The 18969-nt window shown below is 37.2% G+C and overlaps 2 protein-coding genes across 2 annotated transcripts; one reads left to right on the forward strand and one right to left on the reverse strand.

Annotated features, from left to right (window-relative positions):
* Positions 635–1713, forward strand: LOC107611176 (serine/threonine-protein phosphatase 7 long form homolog). Its single transcript, XM_016313130.1, has 3 exons — positions 635–715; positions 995–1353; positions 1482–1713. The coding sequence occupies exons 1-3, from the start codon at positions 635–637 to the stop codon at positions 1711–1713; spliced, it is 672 nt and encodes a 223-aa protein (XP_016168616.1).
* LOC107611177 lies at positions 1854–3895 on the reverse strand. Its single transcript, XM_016313131.1, has 4 exons — positions 3573–3895; positions 3307–3512; positions 2018–2632; positions 1854–1927 (listed from the first exon to the last, which is right to left on the reverse strand). The coding sequence occupies exons 1-4, from the start codon at positions 3893–3895 to the stop codon at positions 1854–1856; spliced, it is 1218 nt and encodes a 405-aa protein (XP_016168617.1).

Consider the following 18969-nt stretch of genomic DNA (forward strand, 5'->3'; position numbering starts at 1 on the left):
AATCAAAACTCACATTGAGCGTCAAAACGTGCATGAAAATGACAACAACGACCAAAATCATGAGAACTTCATTGCCTTCCAGCTCCCAGTTCCTGACGAGATCGACCTCTGCCCAAACCTACAAGATCTAATTCTTCATTGCTCCTTTACCGATCGCTTTATCCATGGATGGGTCATCGATAATAATTAACCAATTAAATTTTAAATTTCGTAAATAAGTTATTGATGCTAGTATTTACGTACCTTATGTTTTTTATTTTAAAATAAACTTAACGAGAACTAGGCACTTTTTTATTTTCTATATTGGGAACCGTTGGTGTATAACCACGTTATAGTCGTCCATGGTGCTTCACGCAGATGTGACGGCTGCGATGAAGAAATCGGACGGACCGATTTATACAAGAAAATCGAACGGTCCGAATTCGGGGTTGGGAGGGTACACAAATCGGACGGTCACGCATGCAAGTGTCTCCCAAGGTGAAACTAGCAACACTTTGGTGATTTTGGTGCGCTCCCTCCCCATTCTCTTTCATTTTCAGCAACCAAACTCTCTCCCCCTGCAACCCCACAAGCTTCTTCCATGGCCTTTCATACATAAAACGTAAAGGAAAAAAAATTGGACCATTTGTTAACAATGCCGAGAAGAAGAAGAAGAGTAAAAGATGTTAATCGTCCGGACCTCCACATTGCTAATTATCTTGATCATCTTAACTATGTAAGTTTTTATTTTATTTTAAAAAATTTTATTTTAATTAAAATAATAGTTATTATTATGTTAGAGATTAGTAATTTATTATGAAGATGATGTTAGAAATTAATGTAATAATAGTGTTTGAATACTTTAGTATTAGTATATAGTATAATAGTTTTTTATTTAATAGGTATTTTTATTGGTTGTGGTTGTGGATACATTTTACTTGTTATTTGGTAATGAAAGTTTGAGTTGATAAATAAATTTAATTTGTTAATTATTTAATATTATGTTTGTGTTTAGGGTTCTCGAATGTTGCAATGTGACCACTATATGCCGCCGGATCGGTACAATCCAATAGTGGAAGGGTATTTACGGGACACAGACTTTTATCATGTTTCACAGATTGGAGTTGTCCAATGCCAGTCGGCATTGGTTAATGCTCTGGTCGAGAGATGGCGCCCTGAAACACACACGTTCCACTTTCCGGTTGGTGAGTGTGCCGTGACACTGGAGGATGTGGCTTTAATTCTTGGTCTGCCGACGAATGATTTGCCAGTTACGGGACCGACACTGAGCAGTTATGAGGCTTTAGAGACTGAATGCCTGGACCAGTTTGGTGTTGCACCTATGAAGTCAGACTGCAGGGGAAGTTTCATCAAGTTGGTTTAGTTTCGAGCATTGAAAGCTCGATTAGTGTTGGTTGATGATATCCAGATTCAGAGGTACGTGAAGTGCCACATAATGTTATTGTTTGGGACCGTTATGTTTGGAGATAAGTCTGCATCAGGGGTGCACTAGAAGTTTCTGCCGTTACTCGTAACTTTGGGGGGATCATACAGTTCAGCTGGGGATCGGCCTGCCTGGCACACCTGTATAGATCATTGTGTAGAGCAACTCGGGTCGACTGTAAGGAGATTGATGGTCCGCTGACACTGTTGCTTGCCTGGGCTTGGATCCATCTACCATTCATTGCGCCAATTCCAAGCAATCCTCAAATCTTTCCGATTGCAAATAGGTAAATTTAATTACTAAACGCTTTTAAATAGTGTATTTTAAATTGTATCCATAAATGTAAGTTAGCGACTCGCTTGATGTCAGGTTCCATAACTAGGAGTGTCAGAATCGGCCTTACAGATTTCGTACCCTTGAGAAAAATGTGCTAAGCCTCAGATGTCTCTCCCTCAACTATGGCAAATGCAATCGGCACGATGTTGTTGTTGCCATCCTGTGAGACTGCAACCAACAAACAACCCTTTTACTTTCCATACAAATGAGTTCCGTCTACCTGCACTATTGGCTTGCAATGTCTGAAGGCTCTAATACAAGGGTAATAACTCCAGAAGACTCGGTTTAGCACACGAATATTAGGAACCAAGTCATCTCCCTGGTACGCAGGCATTGTTTCAAAATGAACAACTGCGGATGGCTCCTTGTGACACATGGCCTCAAACCATATCGGCAAGGTTTCGTACGAAGCTTCCCACCCTCCGAAAATTGACTCCACTGCCTTCTGTTTAGCTAACCATGCTTTGCGATAACTAATGGTGTAGTTAAACTTTGACTGTACTTCCGCAATCACTGATTTCACCCTAATAGACGGGTCAACTTCTACCAACGGCTTTATTGCTTCTGCAACTGTGTTGGAATCCAGCTTCGAATGATCTTGAGAAATGGTGGCCCTAGTACAGGTGTGACTACCGTTGTACCTCCTTATCTCCCAACAGAACTTTCTGGACATTTTGCTCACCGTGATCAGCCAATCACATCCTGCACCATACTGGGTGCATTTAGCATAGAATGTCGTCGGTTCTGACTCATGCACCCGATAATCTACACCTCTGCGGATTGTATAATCTTTCATCTCCTTAATTACTGCCTCCCTAGAACTGAATTCCATCCCCACAGTAAATTCACCATCCGGCATAAGGGGAAACTTTACTGCAATAACATCACAAATTTTAGAGTTGTCAGAACTAATAATATAATAAACTAATAAGCACAGAACAAGGGAAAACGTACTTCTCAAAACCGAACCGGTTATCGAACCGGTCAGAACGGCCGAACCGGTCGGTCCGGACGAACCGTCAACTCCCGTCCTAATGCCCTGCTTATTTGGACCGGCCGATCCGGTCTAGATGGCCGGTCCAGTCAAATCGGTCATTTTGGTTGACCAAGCTGGTCCAGTTGAACCGGCCGGTCCGGTCCAACCGACCGGTCCGATCGAACCGTCAACTCCCGTCCTAATGCCCTGCTTAGGAGGACCGGCCGATCCGGTCTAGATGGCCGGTCCAGTCAAATCGGTCATTTTGGTCGACCAAGCTGTTTCGGTTGAACCGGCCGCTCCGATCGACCCTGCCGGTCCATTCGAACCAGTCGGTCCAGTCGAACCGGCCGCTCCGATCGAACCGACCGGCCCTGTCCAAGTGTCTGCCCCGGTCGAACCGGCCGAGCCAGTTTGATTCAATCACCAATTTGACTATATTAAACGTTAAACAATTACTAATTACATGCTATATTTTGCCTATTTACCCTTGTCTTAATTATTTGTCCTAAACACAAAACGCATGCACAAATCATACTATCACAAATCTTAATTTAAATTAATGGCGCACCTGCATTTACATATTGAGGATACTCCGGTGCATGCATGACATCCAAATCCAACGACCGCATGAAACTCGGCTCCACAAACGGCTGCTGATTTGCTAGTGCATTTGCCACATCTGCTACATTTGCCACCATAGCCTTGTCAGCTTGATCTTCGTTTCCACCCGGATCAACGACCTCGTAGTTACTTTCGAACTCTTCTTCACTATCACTGTTGTAATCTTCCAATTCAATATCTCGGTCCGCTGCAGATTGCTCGAACTCGATGTACAATTCGATAAACGTCATTTGCGACTGACTTTCAAGATACACTGAAAACATTTCTTGCATGCTCGCTTCGTCGGTCACGTATTTCGTTTGAAATTGCACGAACACACCAAAGACAGATATAGGATATCTATACAGAATACACGACACTCTCCTAGATATTTCAAAATCCATCTTCTCACATATGACCCCTTTTAATTCTTCAAATGACAGTGTGAATGGAATAATAACATCTAACGGATTATCACATACAAATTTCACTCCTTCTGATATTTGTAATAAAATATGGCCATCATAATACACTTTTAATCTTACTCTATCATCCATGATAATAGAGAAGAAGAGATCTACAAATAAAGAAGAAAAGATCTGCAAAGAAGAGATTTAGAGAGTTGTAGCAACGAAGAAGAAGAATGAAATGAGCTGCTCAGATTCGGTGGGTGCATCTATATATATATATACCACACTCAAATCGGACCATCCGACCGGATGTATGGCCATTCGAAATTTTAAGAACAAAAAAATCGGACGGTCCGATTACCAGAAAGCCCGCCCAGAAAATTTTCTTTACCCAAAATCGCTGGGTCCGATTTTCGTGAGCAACATTTTTTGAAATAGGCCCTCAAATCGGTTGGTCCGATTTCCTTGGGCAAAAAAAACCAACACTCTTCCGCATGCTACAAATCGTATAGTCCGACTTCCATGCATGCACCATCATCGCGCATAAATCGGACGGTCCGATTTGTGACCCCACCCCCTGCATGAAATCGAACCGTCCGATTTCCCTCCGTCAGATGACCGTCGTCACACACTTGTTAAACACCACTAACCTCCATAAATGGGCGTTACACCAAACCGTGCATCATATCCGAAAAAATTAGCCAGAACTAGGTCATCGATGTTAATTGATTAATTAAATTTAAATTTTATAAATAAGTTTTCCAACGTCATGCCTGTCGGAAAAATATTTAATTTATTTTTATTTTTTTTAATTTAAAATAAATTTAACAACAACTAGGATGTTTGGGAATAATTAATTAGATTTTACTATCGTATGCTTTAAAGGTTGTTTTGTTGATTTTTAGCAAATCGACAGTGATTCGATATCTAATGATTTTGGAGCGAAACCTACTCCTCTGTGCGAGTACCAATTTTCTAAAAGTGTATCAAAGCGTCTTCGGTTAGACCAAATTTAAAAATTAAAATAAAGTAAATCTATAAATTAATAAAAAGACTTAGTGATTAAAGTTTTGAAAACTAAATAAATAATAAATAAAAAAGTTTATAATGAAATTAAAAGAAGACAATAAAATGTCTTTGATTGGATCAAAAGGACTTCAACATGAAAGATTCAAATACAGAAGGATAAATTGAACAAATAAAAGTAAAGAACACTTAGTAAATAAAATTAATTGAAATGTTAAGTTTACAGAAAAAATAAATTGAAGGCAAGAAGAAGATGGAAGGAACCCTACAGAAAATGTAACTCGATTGCAAACTCAAGAATTCTCTGGGATGTGAGAGTGTTAGAGTATTTTTTTCTGAGTAAAAGTTCCAAGTTCCAACCCCTCTTCACTGAGATTTCCTAATATTTATAGGCTAATTTTACATAACTGACAATTAATTGGTAATTAATTAAAATTAAATACAACATTTCAAATTTGAAGTGCAGTCTCCCTTAGACCATCTCCAGTAGGGAACTCATCCCAGTTCCTGTTTATGGCCCACCTGTCATAAAAAGTAACTCCACATCAGTTTTTGCATCATAAACAATAAATAGGAACTCAAAGCATCTATCTCTTCTCCATTAGGAGGAACTAACTTTAGTCCCTATTGTGGTCCCACTTAATTAATTAATTAAAATACTTAAAATTAATATAATTAATTTTTTTCAATAATATTATTTAAATTTATAAATTTAAAAATAATTCGGGCTCCTTTTCTCCTCCAATGGTTAGAGTTCCTATATGTCAGAAAAAAGTCAAAGAGGAACTCACCATTGGAGGTGCTCTTAGTAACCGTTCTCGCCGTATGATTGTATATATTCCCCATGATCTCCTCGTGCAATAAAAGCTATTAACTTCGCACTTTCACAACTATTCGACCGGCTCTTTCAAAGGCCTTACTCGATTTTTTTTGAATCGAATCTTTTTCTCGATTTGACTCACTTGATCAACAAAACAATCAAAAACCAAATCAGCACCAATTACTTCCAACTTTATATTTATGCGCGTGTCTTCTCCAAAAACCATACTTGACTCATTTCGATTTCACTTACTTTTATCAAAAATATTTTTCAATCAACAAAGGTATAGGTTAAATATATCATAAAAAATATTTTAATATTATTCATTATAAAAATAATTTTTTTTATATTTTCAATGCATAATAGCAATAAATAATATTAAAATATTTTTTTATGATATGCTTAACCTATACACTTAGCACACAGAATAACAAAACTGTAATTAAGAATTTTGAATTAAAATTTTAAATTTCACACTTTATTAATTTATCAACAAGCAAACTATCACTAAAATCCAATTAATAAAAACATTGTATTTTATGTTCGATTATCAATACATCTAAATCATTACACCCTACCTTATCACTAAAAACATTGTATTTTATGTTCGACTATTAACATCTAAATCATTACACCCTACATTATCACTAAAATTCGATTAATTATGAAAATATTGTATTTTGCGTTCAACTATCAATACATCTAAATTATTACACCCTAACTTTCACTGCAAGATTTATGTTTAGCTAAAGAAGTTTTTTGGTGGAAGTTTTTAAAAACCTCCACAATATATTTTATTTACGGTAATTTATGAAACCTCTACTGATAATTAATTTATGATTAAAATTTAAAATTTTCCCTTAATATCTACTTTTTTCTATTCACATAAATGAGAAACGGAGTTAGTTAAGAAGAGAATGGTGATAAAAATGCTAAGTTTTTTACCGTCATTTATGCCGCCATTGTTATTACTGTTGTTTTCATCACAGTAGAATGCTTCTGGATCGAGCCACCTCTTTTATAACACGTTTTGATATCTATTCACTCTATATTGTCGTTGTTGCTGCTGTTGCCATCGCAGTTTTTACTGTCACTGCCGCTGCAGTTTCTGTCGTCGTTGTCACCGTAGTTACTGCAGTAAAAAATTTCTAGATGGAGCCACCTCCTCTATGAACGCGTTTTCATATCTGTTCACTCCCAAACTTTTGTTTCAATGCCGCTTTCTCTCACTCTAATTTTTTTCTTCGAACTGTTACTAGTACTTTTTTTCTTCTTTCTCTTCCTTATTAATTTGTTAATATTTCTTTTTTATAAACAATAAATTTCTTCTCTCTCATCTCAGTTCTGTTTGATTTTAATCGAAAAGAACATTGAAATAATTGTGAAAATTGTTATAATCTCTTAAAATATTTTGATGGTTGATTAAGTAATATATGCTCAAAAAGATATTTTTCAAGAGATATTTGTTTCTCTCTTATTGATTTATTATGCTTCATTACTTATTGTGTTCAAAGAATTTGCACCACTTACTATCTACTAATGATCAGTCACGTTTAACTGTTTATGTAGTTTATCATTTGGTTTAATTGTATTTTATTATTGTTTTGGTTACCAATTTTATTCTTTATTGTTTTTGACTGCCTATTAGTACTATTTATTGCAAATTAACGGCCACTGCGATTCAATTTTAAAGTTATATATTATTAGCGATTATTATGTTTTAATTCTAAAATTTGGCATCTACTTGCTATATATTTTCTAAGTGAATTCGTGTATATATAANNNNTATTATTTATATTTTAATATATTTAATTTTTATAATTATTCGTCTAAGATATTTATAATTTAAATCGCTGATTCAGTAGCTCTAGAACTTTACACCTAACCACTATATTATCACTAATCACTATCATTGCCATTAGTTCCGTTCAATTGGCCGAAGCGATTATGGAACAAAGAAAGAAAATGAAACGTGACTTTTATATATATATATACATGACACCTAATGATGCCTTAACCATTACAAATTTTCATTCATTACTATTAGCCCCTAATCGTCTTCCTTTTCACTTCATTCACCACCAAATTGAGCTTGAAAAAAAGAGAGAGACCGAGAGTGCTCTTATATGAATCGTGACCTCCCATCATTTTCTGGCTTCGATTTTTTGTGATCTGTAATTCCATTAAAAAATATAATTTTATAAAAGTGTTTGTATCTTTTTTTTCTACATGTTGGTGTTACTTTTGTTCGGTAGAAGTTGACGATGACGTAACTTTCTTTCTCTTTAAGTTTGGCCAATTGGTGTTCTAGGAGGCACAGAGGATTTCTAATGTTTTCTTCTTCAGCAGCTCGGTCAAAAAGTTTTTCCGGAGTTTTCGATGTTTTCATTTCATACGTACGGAGGTAAGGTGATAAATCCTAATTTTGTGGTTTATCTTGTGTTGAATTTAGTGGATTTTATCAACTTATCTCACATTTATTCAACGAAATACCATGCTTGTGTTGAATTTCTCCTAAATTGTGCTTAAGAGTGAAAATATACTTTTTAGACCTTAAAATAGCTAAATTTAATTCACTTTAATTCCATTCGATGTCATGATATGTTTGTTGAGTGATTTCAGGCTTATAAGGCAAGGATTGGATGGAACAAGTGAAGAGAAAAGCATGCAAGGTGGAGAATTCATGACGAAATGAGGATTTGGTGGATTCATGGCCACGTGCACGCATCATCCACGCATACGCGTGAGAGGGAATTTTGCCAATCGAGGCGCACGCATCACCCACGCGTACGTGTGACAAGCGGCACGTGACCAACTTAAAGACAATATGCTGGGGGGCAATTTTTGATCCATTGAGGCCCAAATCCAACTCATTTCTGAAGCTATTATAGGCTGAATTCAAGATGGATCAAGGGGGAGCAATTAGTGTAGGGTAGAAAACATGCCTTGGGTTAGTTCTAGAGAGAGGAGCTCCCTCTTCTCTCTAGAAATTAGGGTTCTTAATTTAATTTCATCTTGGATTTAGATTTAATTTCTTGTTTTCAATTAGTTTTTCTTCTAATTTCTTATTATTACATCTTTGTTTTCTTAGCTCTTCTTGTTAATTTCTCTTTTATGCCACTTTTTATGTTCATGAACTCCTGTTACTTTTAATTTCAATTAATGCAATTTGATGTTTTATGTTCTTTTCTCGCTTGCTTGAGTTATTATTGTTATTTTCTTTCATTTGGTAGTAGTAGATTTTATTATTATTACAATTTTATGATGCTTTTCTTTTATGCCTTCCAAGTGTTTGATAAAATGCTTGGTTTAGGTTTAGAGTAGTTTTTGAACATTCTTAGCTTGGAAAGAGAAATTAAGCAATCTTGAGTTATTAATACCCAATTTAGATTGGTGATCTAGAGTTGTTAGTTAATCTTGTTTCCACTGACATTACTTATGGATTGGGATTAACTAGGCATATTTGACTTTCTTCCGATGTTGAAGATAACGTAATAGGCTTTAACTCTTGATAATTATTGTGTTAAGTTTTTGGCGTCGTTGCCGGAGAATTGCAATGTGTGCTGTTATTGGTTATTATTCATATGTGAATATTGCGAATAGTTTGCTTTTTGTTGGTTTGCTTATTGGAATAGGTAGTTAGGATTTTTTTTCTTTGTTCCTTGTTGGTTTTTTGTTTTTTGTTTCACCTTTTCACTATGAATACTCATCAATTTGGCTATGAGTTTGGTTCAAACTATGTTGTAGGAAACGGAAGCTTTAATGAAGGATTGCATCACAGAATTAGAAATCAAGGGTGGGAGGAGCCTCAAGCATATGGATACCCTTCTTGGCATCAACCTCCTCCGGTTTCTTATGGGTATAATCCAACTCCTAATGCATACCAAACTTCTGGATTTGGTAACCCTCATTGTGATTGTCAACCACAATCACCATATACCTATAATCCTCCTCCTCAACATAGCTTTCAACAACCTTACTCACAAGCCCCATACCACCAAACACCTCCATATGATCCTATCCTACATCCACCAAACCAACAACCATGTGAAGCATACTTCGAACCACCACCATTCCAACATCAATATTCTCAAGAACCATCAATCCCATATATATCACCTCCATACCCTTACCAAGATGAACCACCTCCCAATTATGAACTGATGATTAGACTTTTGACGGTTTAGAATTTCACAAATGAAGTCTCGTTGTAAAGTATAGTTTCTAAACCAAACAATAATCCTTTCATACAAAAGATTGTTTGTCACTAAAATAAACCCCTAAATTTATAAACCGAAGTATTGGAACCTCGGGTCGTTCTCCCTAGGAATTACAATAAAGTGCCTTGTTGTTGGTTATGAGGTATGTTTTGGGATTTTTGATAAGAGACATGAAAGATAAATGATAAAGAAGTAAACTAATAACTAAAAAGGTCTTGGCAAGGTTTGGTGGTCGAGGATCTCTATCCTAATCACTAACCACAACATGAGAATTGGCAAGGATCAATCCTACTAAGTCGTCCTCTAACTAGTAGTAAAGGAAAGTCAAGTGAGCTATATCAATCCAAGTCCATAAGTCCTAGTTCTCCATCAATTCAATTAGTGAGGTCTAACGTTAATGGCTCCCAATCGTCAATCACTTGGATATTAGTAACTCAAGAGTTCCTAAGTTACCTTCCCAAGCGAAGAGCATACAATTTTACTCTAAAATCCAACCAAGCATTTTATCAAATACTTGGAAGGCATAAAAGAAAAGCATAGTAAAATTACAAGAAAAGTAAATCTACACTACTCAATTGCAAGGAATTAAAAAATAACAAATTAAATGAACAATAAAGGAACATGAAAACATAAATTGCATTAAAGAGAAATAAAAGAACAAAAGTGCATCAACATAAAAGTAAAGGATTACAAGAATTAAATGCAAAACTAGAGAGAGGAGAAGTAGAAGAAGAAGAATTGATAAAGAAAAAGTAAATCAAATCATGAAATTAACCTAGATCTAAGAATTCCTAATCTAGATCTAACCTACTCCTAATTCTAGAGAGAAGAGAGAGCTTCTCTCTCTAGAAACTAACTAAATTATGATAAAACTAAAATAAAACTCACTAACTAACTAGATGCCTCATCCCTCTTTAATCCTTGGGTTAAATAGCATAAAAAATGAGTTGGATTGGGCCCACAAGGCTTCTAAAATCGCTGGCCACGAGTTGCATTAAATAAATCATGTGCACCCATCAGCGCGTACGCGTACTGTGCGTGTGCGCGCCCCTATCTGCGATGCAACTATGGCAAATCTTATATCATTTCGAAGCCCCAAATGTTAGCTTTCCAACGTAACTCGAACCGCATCATTTGGACCTCTGTAGCTCAAATTATGGTCGATTACGTACGAAGAGGTCGGCTTGACAGCTTTTGCGATTCCTTCATTTCTTCATGAGTTCTCCATTTTTACATGCTTTTTCTTCATCCCCTTGATCCAATCTTTGCCTCCTAAATCTGAAATCACTTAACAAACATATCAAGGCTTCTAATGGAATCAAGGTGAGTTAAATTTAGCTATCCTAAAAAACATGTGTTCACTCTTAAGCACAATTAAAAGAGAATTTACAAAACCATACTATTTCATTAAATAAATGTGAGGAAAGGTTATCAAAATGCTCTAAATTCAACACAAGATAAACCCTACAAATGGGGTTTATCAACCTCCCCACACTTAAACCAAGCATGTCCTCATGCTTGAACCAAGAATGAAGTAAAGGGTATGGAAATTTATTCAATGCAACCTATGTATATGCATCCTATCTAAATGAATGCAACTAAATGCAAAATGATTCTACATACTTGGTTAAAAATGAATCAATCTTTCAATACATACATGCACAAGTAGGGCCAAGATCATATAACGATTCATGAATCCTACCAATTCAAGTATAAAATGAAGTTCAAATAGACTTGCAAGAAGAACGCTCATGAAAGCCGGTAACAAGGAATTGAGCATCGAACCTCACCGGAAGTGTTTGCACTCTATTCGCTCAAGTGTATAGGGTTGATTCTCTCAATTCTCCCCTAATCATGCTTTCTAAGATTTGTTTTTCATCTAACAATCAACATTTATTTCATGCATGCATACAACTATCATGAGGACTTTTCATAGGTTATAATGGGGTTAGGGTCAAGGTAAGGATGCATATTTGGTCAAGTGAGCTTGAAATTTGAATATTTGATTACCTTAAACTTCCCACCTAACCTATGACATCCTATACAATTCAAAACTAACCTAACTACCCATTTTTCCCACTTTTCACATACTCATGCATTCTCTTCTTGATTACAACTCATATGCATTGATTTTATTGAGCTTTACTTTGCTTTGGGGCATTTTGTCCCCTTTTTATTTCTTTCTCTTTTTTTTTCTTTTTCTCTATATATATTTTTTTTCTTTTCTTTTCTTTTCTTTTTCGCTTTTATTTCTTTTTCTTTTGTTTTTCTCATTTTTCTTTCTACAAGAACATCAATGCATAAGGTCTATACATTTGATTAATACATGAGTATGCTCCCAATTCCCAAATATAGAAATACAAACACCCTTTTACTCTCAACCAATCTCCCAAGTTTCCCACACTTGAATGATACACACACTCACTAGTCTAAGCTAATCAAAGATCTAAATAAAGGACATTTATTGTTTTTCGCTTAAAGGCTTGTAATGTGCTAAAATTATGAACAAGTGGGTTAAGTGTAGGCTCAAATTGGCTAACAAAAGAAGATAAAAGGTAGGCTATTTGGGTAAGTGAGCTAATAAATTGATGGCCTCAATCATATAAATGCATGAATACACAAAATAATGGACATAGAGAATCAAACAAATCAAAGATTACAATCATAGAAAGAGAACAATTGCACACAAGAAGGAAGATAAGTGGTTATAAGATGTAACCACATCAATTAGGCTCAAAACTCACAAGCTTGTGTTCTTAGCTCAAAAACCATGTTCTAAAATAAATTCTTCAAGCAAGTTCAACAAAAATTGTTTTCAAATTGGTAGGTTGCCCTAAAAACAATTTCTTGGAAAAGAAATCATCACCCTAACCAAGTAGTCCTAATAAGAAAGAAGTCGTAAAACTATGTACAAATTCTAACTAACATGCAACCTATCATGCAAAGCAACAACTAGCTAACATTGGTGTTGAAAAAGGAAATTGTTACCCATGGAGATTGGTCGGACGACCTCCCCACACTTGAAGATTGCACCGTCCTCGGTGCATGCAAAGAAGAGCAAGATGGATGGGTTGCTACAACTAATGAGCCTCTTCAAAAGATTGTGCTGATGACTTGTTTGTCGCTCCATTTAGAAACTTTTTCTTTTTCCCTTCTTGGTGGCCAACCTAAAAGGAAAGAAAAAGAAAGAGAATTAAGCCTACAACAAAGATATCAAAGCAAAGAGAACATAGGCGGGGGCTAATACCAAATAAGAGTAAAGTTCTCTACTACATGGTAGCTACAACATGTGAGTGATTAAGGCATATCATTAAGCTTGATGCAAGAGTAAAGTCAAAGCATGAATAGCATATTGAGCATCAAGAGCAAACAAGAAAGAGTGGGTCATGAAAGACAATATGAGGGCATATCAATGCACAAAGACACAAGAGTCATACAAGATGAAGCATTGATTTAAAAGTTTCCTCACCCAACAATATCAAACAAGTCATGAAGCACCAAAAGAATGCAAGAAATTCTCAACAATTGAGTAAGAAAGTTCAACACCATTATTAAAAGAAGAGGCTTAGAAAAAAAATTGAAAACAGGCTATAGAAATAAAATTGAAATGTAAAGAATAGAAGTATACGAACGCGATAAACAAAAGAAAATGGAAGAGGAAAAAAAAACTCTCTTTTTTTTACCGGCGCGGGCGCGTCATGCACGCTTACGCGCCGATGCGCAATTTGGCCGAAGGGCGCGTACGCGCCAGGTGCGCGCACGCGTGGGCTAGGCTGGGTGCATAGTGTCAGCCCAAGATTGGCCCAACTCTCTGGAACATGTACCAGAAGGGCAGGTGGTGCTATCGGCGCGCGCGCGCAGCGTGCGTGCGCGCGCATTGCGCATTTGGCTTTATGTACGGGTACGCGCCAGGTGCGCGTACGCGCGGGTTGGTGTGTGCCTTAGGCCCAATGTTCGCACAGTACAGGCCTAACTCTCGGGTTTTTGGCTGGGGTTGGAATTTTTGCATCCACGTGTACGCGTACATGGCGCGTCCGCGTGGATGGTCGAAAATGCTTGAGGCATGCGTACGCGCCAGGTGCACGCATGCGCGGGTTGGTGCTCTGTTTTTCAAAATTTTTCCAAGTTCTTGCACCAAACCAAGCCTTCCAAACCTCCAAACAGCTACCAAAACACCCTAAAACCTTATTTAACATATTATACTACCAAATATACTCAACTAACTATACTAAACATGAAATTAAGCTAATTCTATCAATATTTACAAAAGAGAAAAATGAAAAGAGTTTACCATGGTGGGGTGTCTCTCACCTAGCACTTTTGTTTATTGTCCTTAAGTTGGACTTATGGGGAGCTCCTCTCAAGGTGGCTTGTGCTTGAAGCTATCCTTGAACATCCACCAATGCTTGAGTCTCCAATAAGTTCCATTTTTCAATTTTAATATCTTCTAGCTTTGATGGAGTTCTTCACAAACCATGAGCTCCCAAAAGTGGTCCTCCTTGTGCGATCCGGGATCCCACACTTTGTTTTGACACCCATCTTGAAATTGATAATCATGATTCCAATTGGGTGGCATGACCTTAGAATTCTCCAAGAAGCAACCAAACAACATTCTAGACCCAAGCAATATAGTTCTACACCAACCGTTGCAATTAAGCTTTGAACGTGAAGCCATCATGCACCTAGAATGATATTTCCAACCACTAGCCATCTCTCTTTTGCTCTTAAAGCCACAAATATATCTAAGTTGACCATCCGTCTCTAGCAAACCATATTCAAGGGGAATAATAAAGCTTAAGTATAAGGAATTTACCCACTTGAATGAAAGAATGGATTGTGGTGGCTTGGGGAGAGGTATCTCCAATGTGCTTGTAAGCTCTACTCCCTTGTGTTCTTCTTTGACTACCTCCACCTCTTGAAAACTTTCTTCAATATCAACCTTTTGTTCATCAATTTCATCTACCTCTTCTCCATCACTCAAATCATAAATGGGAGGTTGAGAGAAATCTACCTCCACATTGCTTTCCATCTCATTGGGAGAAGGTTCTTCAAATTCAAAGGATTCACCACCAAGAAGGTTGGATGCATGATCTTCATCACCAAGGGAACTCAATTCTTGCTTCAATCCTTCCAAGTCTTCATTCAAAAATTGTTTTGGAGGTTGTGCACTCTCCTCCTCAACATCCAATTCAATCGCCTTGGAGAGGTTCTCTTCGACTCTAGGTTCCTAAGGGGGTTCCGCATCTCCTATGTCTTCAACCACTTCTTCCTTTTCTTCAATGATCATAGGTTCCTCCAGTTTCTCTAATACAAAATAGCATCCCTCATGTTCCACCGGAGTTTCCAATCTCTCTTTCATGCTATGCTTTTCAATTAATTCTCCATATGTGACCCTGGGAGTGCTTTGAGTGCTCAAGCATTGGGAGGCTAAAGCGCTCACTACCTTGGTCAAGATAGCTACAAATTCTAGTGTCTCCCTTTGCATTTCTCCTTGCCCTTGAAGTATAAGGCTAAGGATTTCATCCATTGGGGATTGGAGTGGATAAGAGGGTTCATTGTCTTGGAGAAAGGGTTCATGGTAGGAAGGTAGTTCTTCTTGGTAAGGGTATGATGGTGTGTATTAAGGTGTTTCTTGGGAGTAGTAATCTTGGAATGGTGGTTCCATGTATGGCTCATGTGGTTCAAAAGGTGGTTGGTATGGTGGATATGGATTAGGGTCATATGGAGGTGTTTGGTGAAAATAGGCTTGTGAGTGTGGTTGAGGTTCATGTTGAGGATATGACTCATAGGCATATGGTGGCGGTTCTTGAAAGTCACAAGGAGATTCACCATAGCCATTGGATTGGTATGCATCATAGAATGGTTCTTCTTCATAGTGCATTGGTGGAGGTTGTTGCCATGAGGATTGATCATATGCATATGGCTCCTTGATAAACCACTATTTTATGGTTTATCTTGTGTTTAATTGAGTGGTTTTCATCAAGTCTTCACCCACTTATTCATATGATTTGCATGATTTTATAATCCCTTCCTAGTATTGTTTTATGATTGAAAACTTGCTTCCTAGAGATCTTTAATTAGTATATTTTAATTCTCCTTTATACCATTCGATGCCGTGATCCATGTGTTAAGTGTTTAAGGCTTTATAGGGCAGGAATGGCTTAGAAAATGGAGAGGAAGCTTGCAAAAATAGAAGGAACACAAGAAACTAAGGAGATGACCAGCGAGCACCGACGCGCGCGCATGGCTCACGCGAGCACGCGGAATGGAGAAAATTGCAGCGACGCGTGCGCGTGCCTGACGCGTACGCGTGGAATGGAGTTTTGCAAGATGATGCGCACGCATGGAAGACGCGTACGCGTGACAAGGAAAAACGCCAAATGACGCGCACGCGTGACTGACGCGTACGCGTGACCTGCGCGATCTGCAAAATTAACAGAAAACACTGGGGGCAATTTCGGACCGCATTTTGACCCAGTTTTTGGCCCAGAAATACAGAATAAAGCCAGGGAACAAGTAGAGACTCGATATACGGAGAGACACATTCACATATTTTCATTAGGATAGTTTTTAGGTTTTTAGATCTGAATCTAGAGAGAGAATTACTCTTCCTCTAGTTTCTCTTTACATTCCTAGTTTATTGCTTTTGCCTTTGGATACTGAAGAGTCATTACCTCTGTTGAAGATACTTTTCTAGTTTGTTTCCTTACTTACTCTTGTATTTATTCCATATTCTTAATTCTTGTTTAAAGTGGTAGTTGGATTATTTTCATGGATTGTTAGTGAAAAGGATTACTTTTATCTTTAATTAATTTTCAAAGCTTTGTTTTATTCAATTCATCATGTCTTCTTTTTATATTTCTACAAGCGTTATATTCATGTCAATGGAGTAGATCCCCTACTTGACATGGGGGTTGATTAAAAGGAGACACTTGAGTTGGAAGGCTTAAGTGATGGTTAAATTGAAAGTTGTTGGCTAGTTCTGTATTTACTAACGCTAGACCATCCCAAGGGAGAGGACAAGGATTTGCGAATAAGAGTTAGCTCAATCACTTTAATTTCCTTTATTTAGTAAGGGTTAACTAAGTAAAAACAACAACCTTTTTGATATTACACTTAAGAGATCCCAACAAGGATAGAATTTTCGATTAATCATTTCCCTAGTCAAGGCTTTTTATTTAGAATACTATAAATCTCTTTTAATTTTTATTGCACTAAATTACAATTATTTAATTTCTCATTATTCAACTCTCAAAATTCTCAGAAAACTCCTGATTAATAACTTAGCACCCCTTCTAGCAACTCGTTGGGAGACGACCTAGGACTCATACTCCCAGTATTTTTATTCTAAACTTTTTGTGACAACCTTTCTAAATTGATGAGGCAGATTTTTGCTGGTTAAGAGCTATACTCGCAACGCTATTCTATTATATTATAATCTCTTAATTGGTCTAACTTCTGCCGCTCGTCACTCCTCCCACCTTTGGTTGTCCCATCCTTGATACACATCCTCATTGAAGCTCCCATTGCCTACAATATAGTTAGAACCAAACTCATAACCAAAGTGAGAATTCATAATAGCAAGAAAAAATGAAAATAAAATCAAATAAAAAGCAAGAAAATTAAATGCTAAAACTAGCAAGAACTAACTAAGAAGCAAAAGGCGAACCTATTTACAATATTCACATATATACAAAAACCAATAACACAACACCATTGCGATTCCCCGGCAACGACGCCATTTTGATGATCAGACTTTTGACAGTTTAAAATTTCACAAATGAAGTCTCGTTGTAAAGTATAGCTTCTAAACCAAACAATAATCCTTTTATACCAAAGATTGTTTGTCACTAAAATAAACCCATAAATTTATAAACTGAAGTATTGGAACCTCGGGTCGTTGGTGCAAAAAATTGTGATCTCTGGTAATGGCTCCAAAAACTTGGTGCTCTAATCTCAATTCATAATTTGTCACAACTTCGATACAACTAACCAGCAAGTGCACTGGGTCGTCCAAGTAATAAACCTTACGTGAGTAAGGGTCGATCCCACGGAGATTGTCGGCTTGAAGCAAGCTATGGTCACCTTGTAAATCTCAGTCAGGCGGATATAAAATAGTTATGGAGTTTTCGAAAATAAATAATAAAAGAAGGATAGAAATACTTATGTAAATCATTGGTGAGAATTTCAGATAAGCGTACAGAGATGCTTTCGTTCCTCTGAACCTCTGCTTTCCTGCTGTCTTCATCCAATCAGTCTTACTCCTTTCCATGGCTGGCTTTTTGTAAGGACTTCACCGTTGTCAATGGCTACTTTTAATCCTCTTTGGAAAATGGTCCAAATGCTCTGTCACAGCACGGCTAATCGTCTGGAGGCATCACCCTTGTCGATGGCTGCGCCCTATTCCTCTCTGTGAAAATGGTCCAATGCACTGTCAAGGTCCAGGTGATGACAAGTCATCTTAGCCTAGTTTCACTAGCCCTTTTCTTTAGTTTTCAATTGAATTATGCACTTTCTTGAGCCATAATTACAATTCAAGTCATTTACATTTCTTGCACTTTAAGATTCCGCAATTTACATCTCTTGCATTCTAAGTTTCTGCCATTCAATTTCTTGTTCTTTAAGATTCAGCAATTTAATTCCTGTTCTCTTTAATTCCATGCAATTTAATTTCTGCAAATCACAAAACACTCAACCAAATCTTGATTCGCTTGACTAAATTAACCACTAAGCTAAAATTGCTCAATCCTTCAATCCCTGTGGGATCGACCTCACTCCCGTGAGTTTTTATTACTTGATGCGACCCGGTACACTTGCCGGTTAGATTTGTGTGTTTTGGGAGAAATTCATTTTTCCACCAAAATACTCATCACCAGGCATGGCCGAGAGGCCAGCCCCCATGATCTAAGAACCAGGCATCCAAGGATGTTCAAAGATACAATCCCGGATTCAAAGATGATTCCAAAGATGTCTAATACAATAATAAAAAGTCCTATTTATAATAAACTAGCTACTAGGGTTTACAGAAGTAAGTAATTGATGCATAAATCTACTTCCGGGGCCCACTTGGTGTGTGCTTGGGCTGAGCTTGAAGTCTACAGGTGGAGAGGTCATTCTTGGAGTTGAACGCCAGCTTTTGTGCCATTTTGGGCGTT

The sequence above is a fragment of the Arachis ipaensis genome, chromosome B08 (genome assembly GCF_000816755.2).
Source record: "Arachis ipaensis cultivar K30076 chromosome B08, Araip1.1, whole genome shotgun sequence".
Lineage (NCBI taxonomy): Eukaryota > Viridiplantae > Streptophyta > Magnoliopsida > Fabales > Fabaceae > Arachis > Arachis ipaensis.

Bases quoted from the DNA above. Each gene is read 5' to 3' on its own strand.
- LOC107611177 (XM_016313131.1), bottom strand. From the start codon at position 3,895: ATGGATGATAGAGTAAGATTAAAAGTGTATTATGATGGCCATATTTTA. The intron at 3,513-3,572 runs GTACATCGAGTT...AGATTACAACAG, and splicing joins CAAATGACGTTTATCGAATT to TGATAGTGAAGAAGAGTTCG. The intron at 2,633-3,306 runs GTGCGCCATTAA...ATGTTATTGCAG, and splicing joins TCCTCAATATGTAAATGCAG to TAAAGTTTCCCCTTATGCCG.
- LOC107611176 (XM_016313130.1), top strand. From the start codon at position 635: ATGCCGAGAAGAAGAAGAAGAGTAAAAGATGTTAATCGTCCGGACCTC. The intron at 716-994 runs GTAAGTTTTTAT...GTTTGTGTTTAG, and splicing joins ATCTTGATCATCTTAACTAT to GGTTCTCGAATGTTGCAATG. The intron at 1,354-1,481 runs GTTGGTTTAGTT...AGTCTGCATCAG, and splicing joins TGCAGGGGAAGTTTCATCAA to GGGTGCACTAGAAGTTTCTG.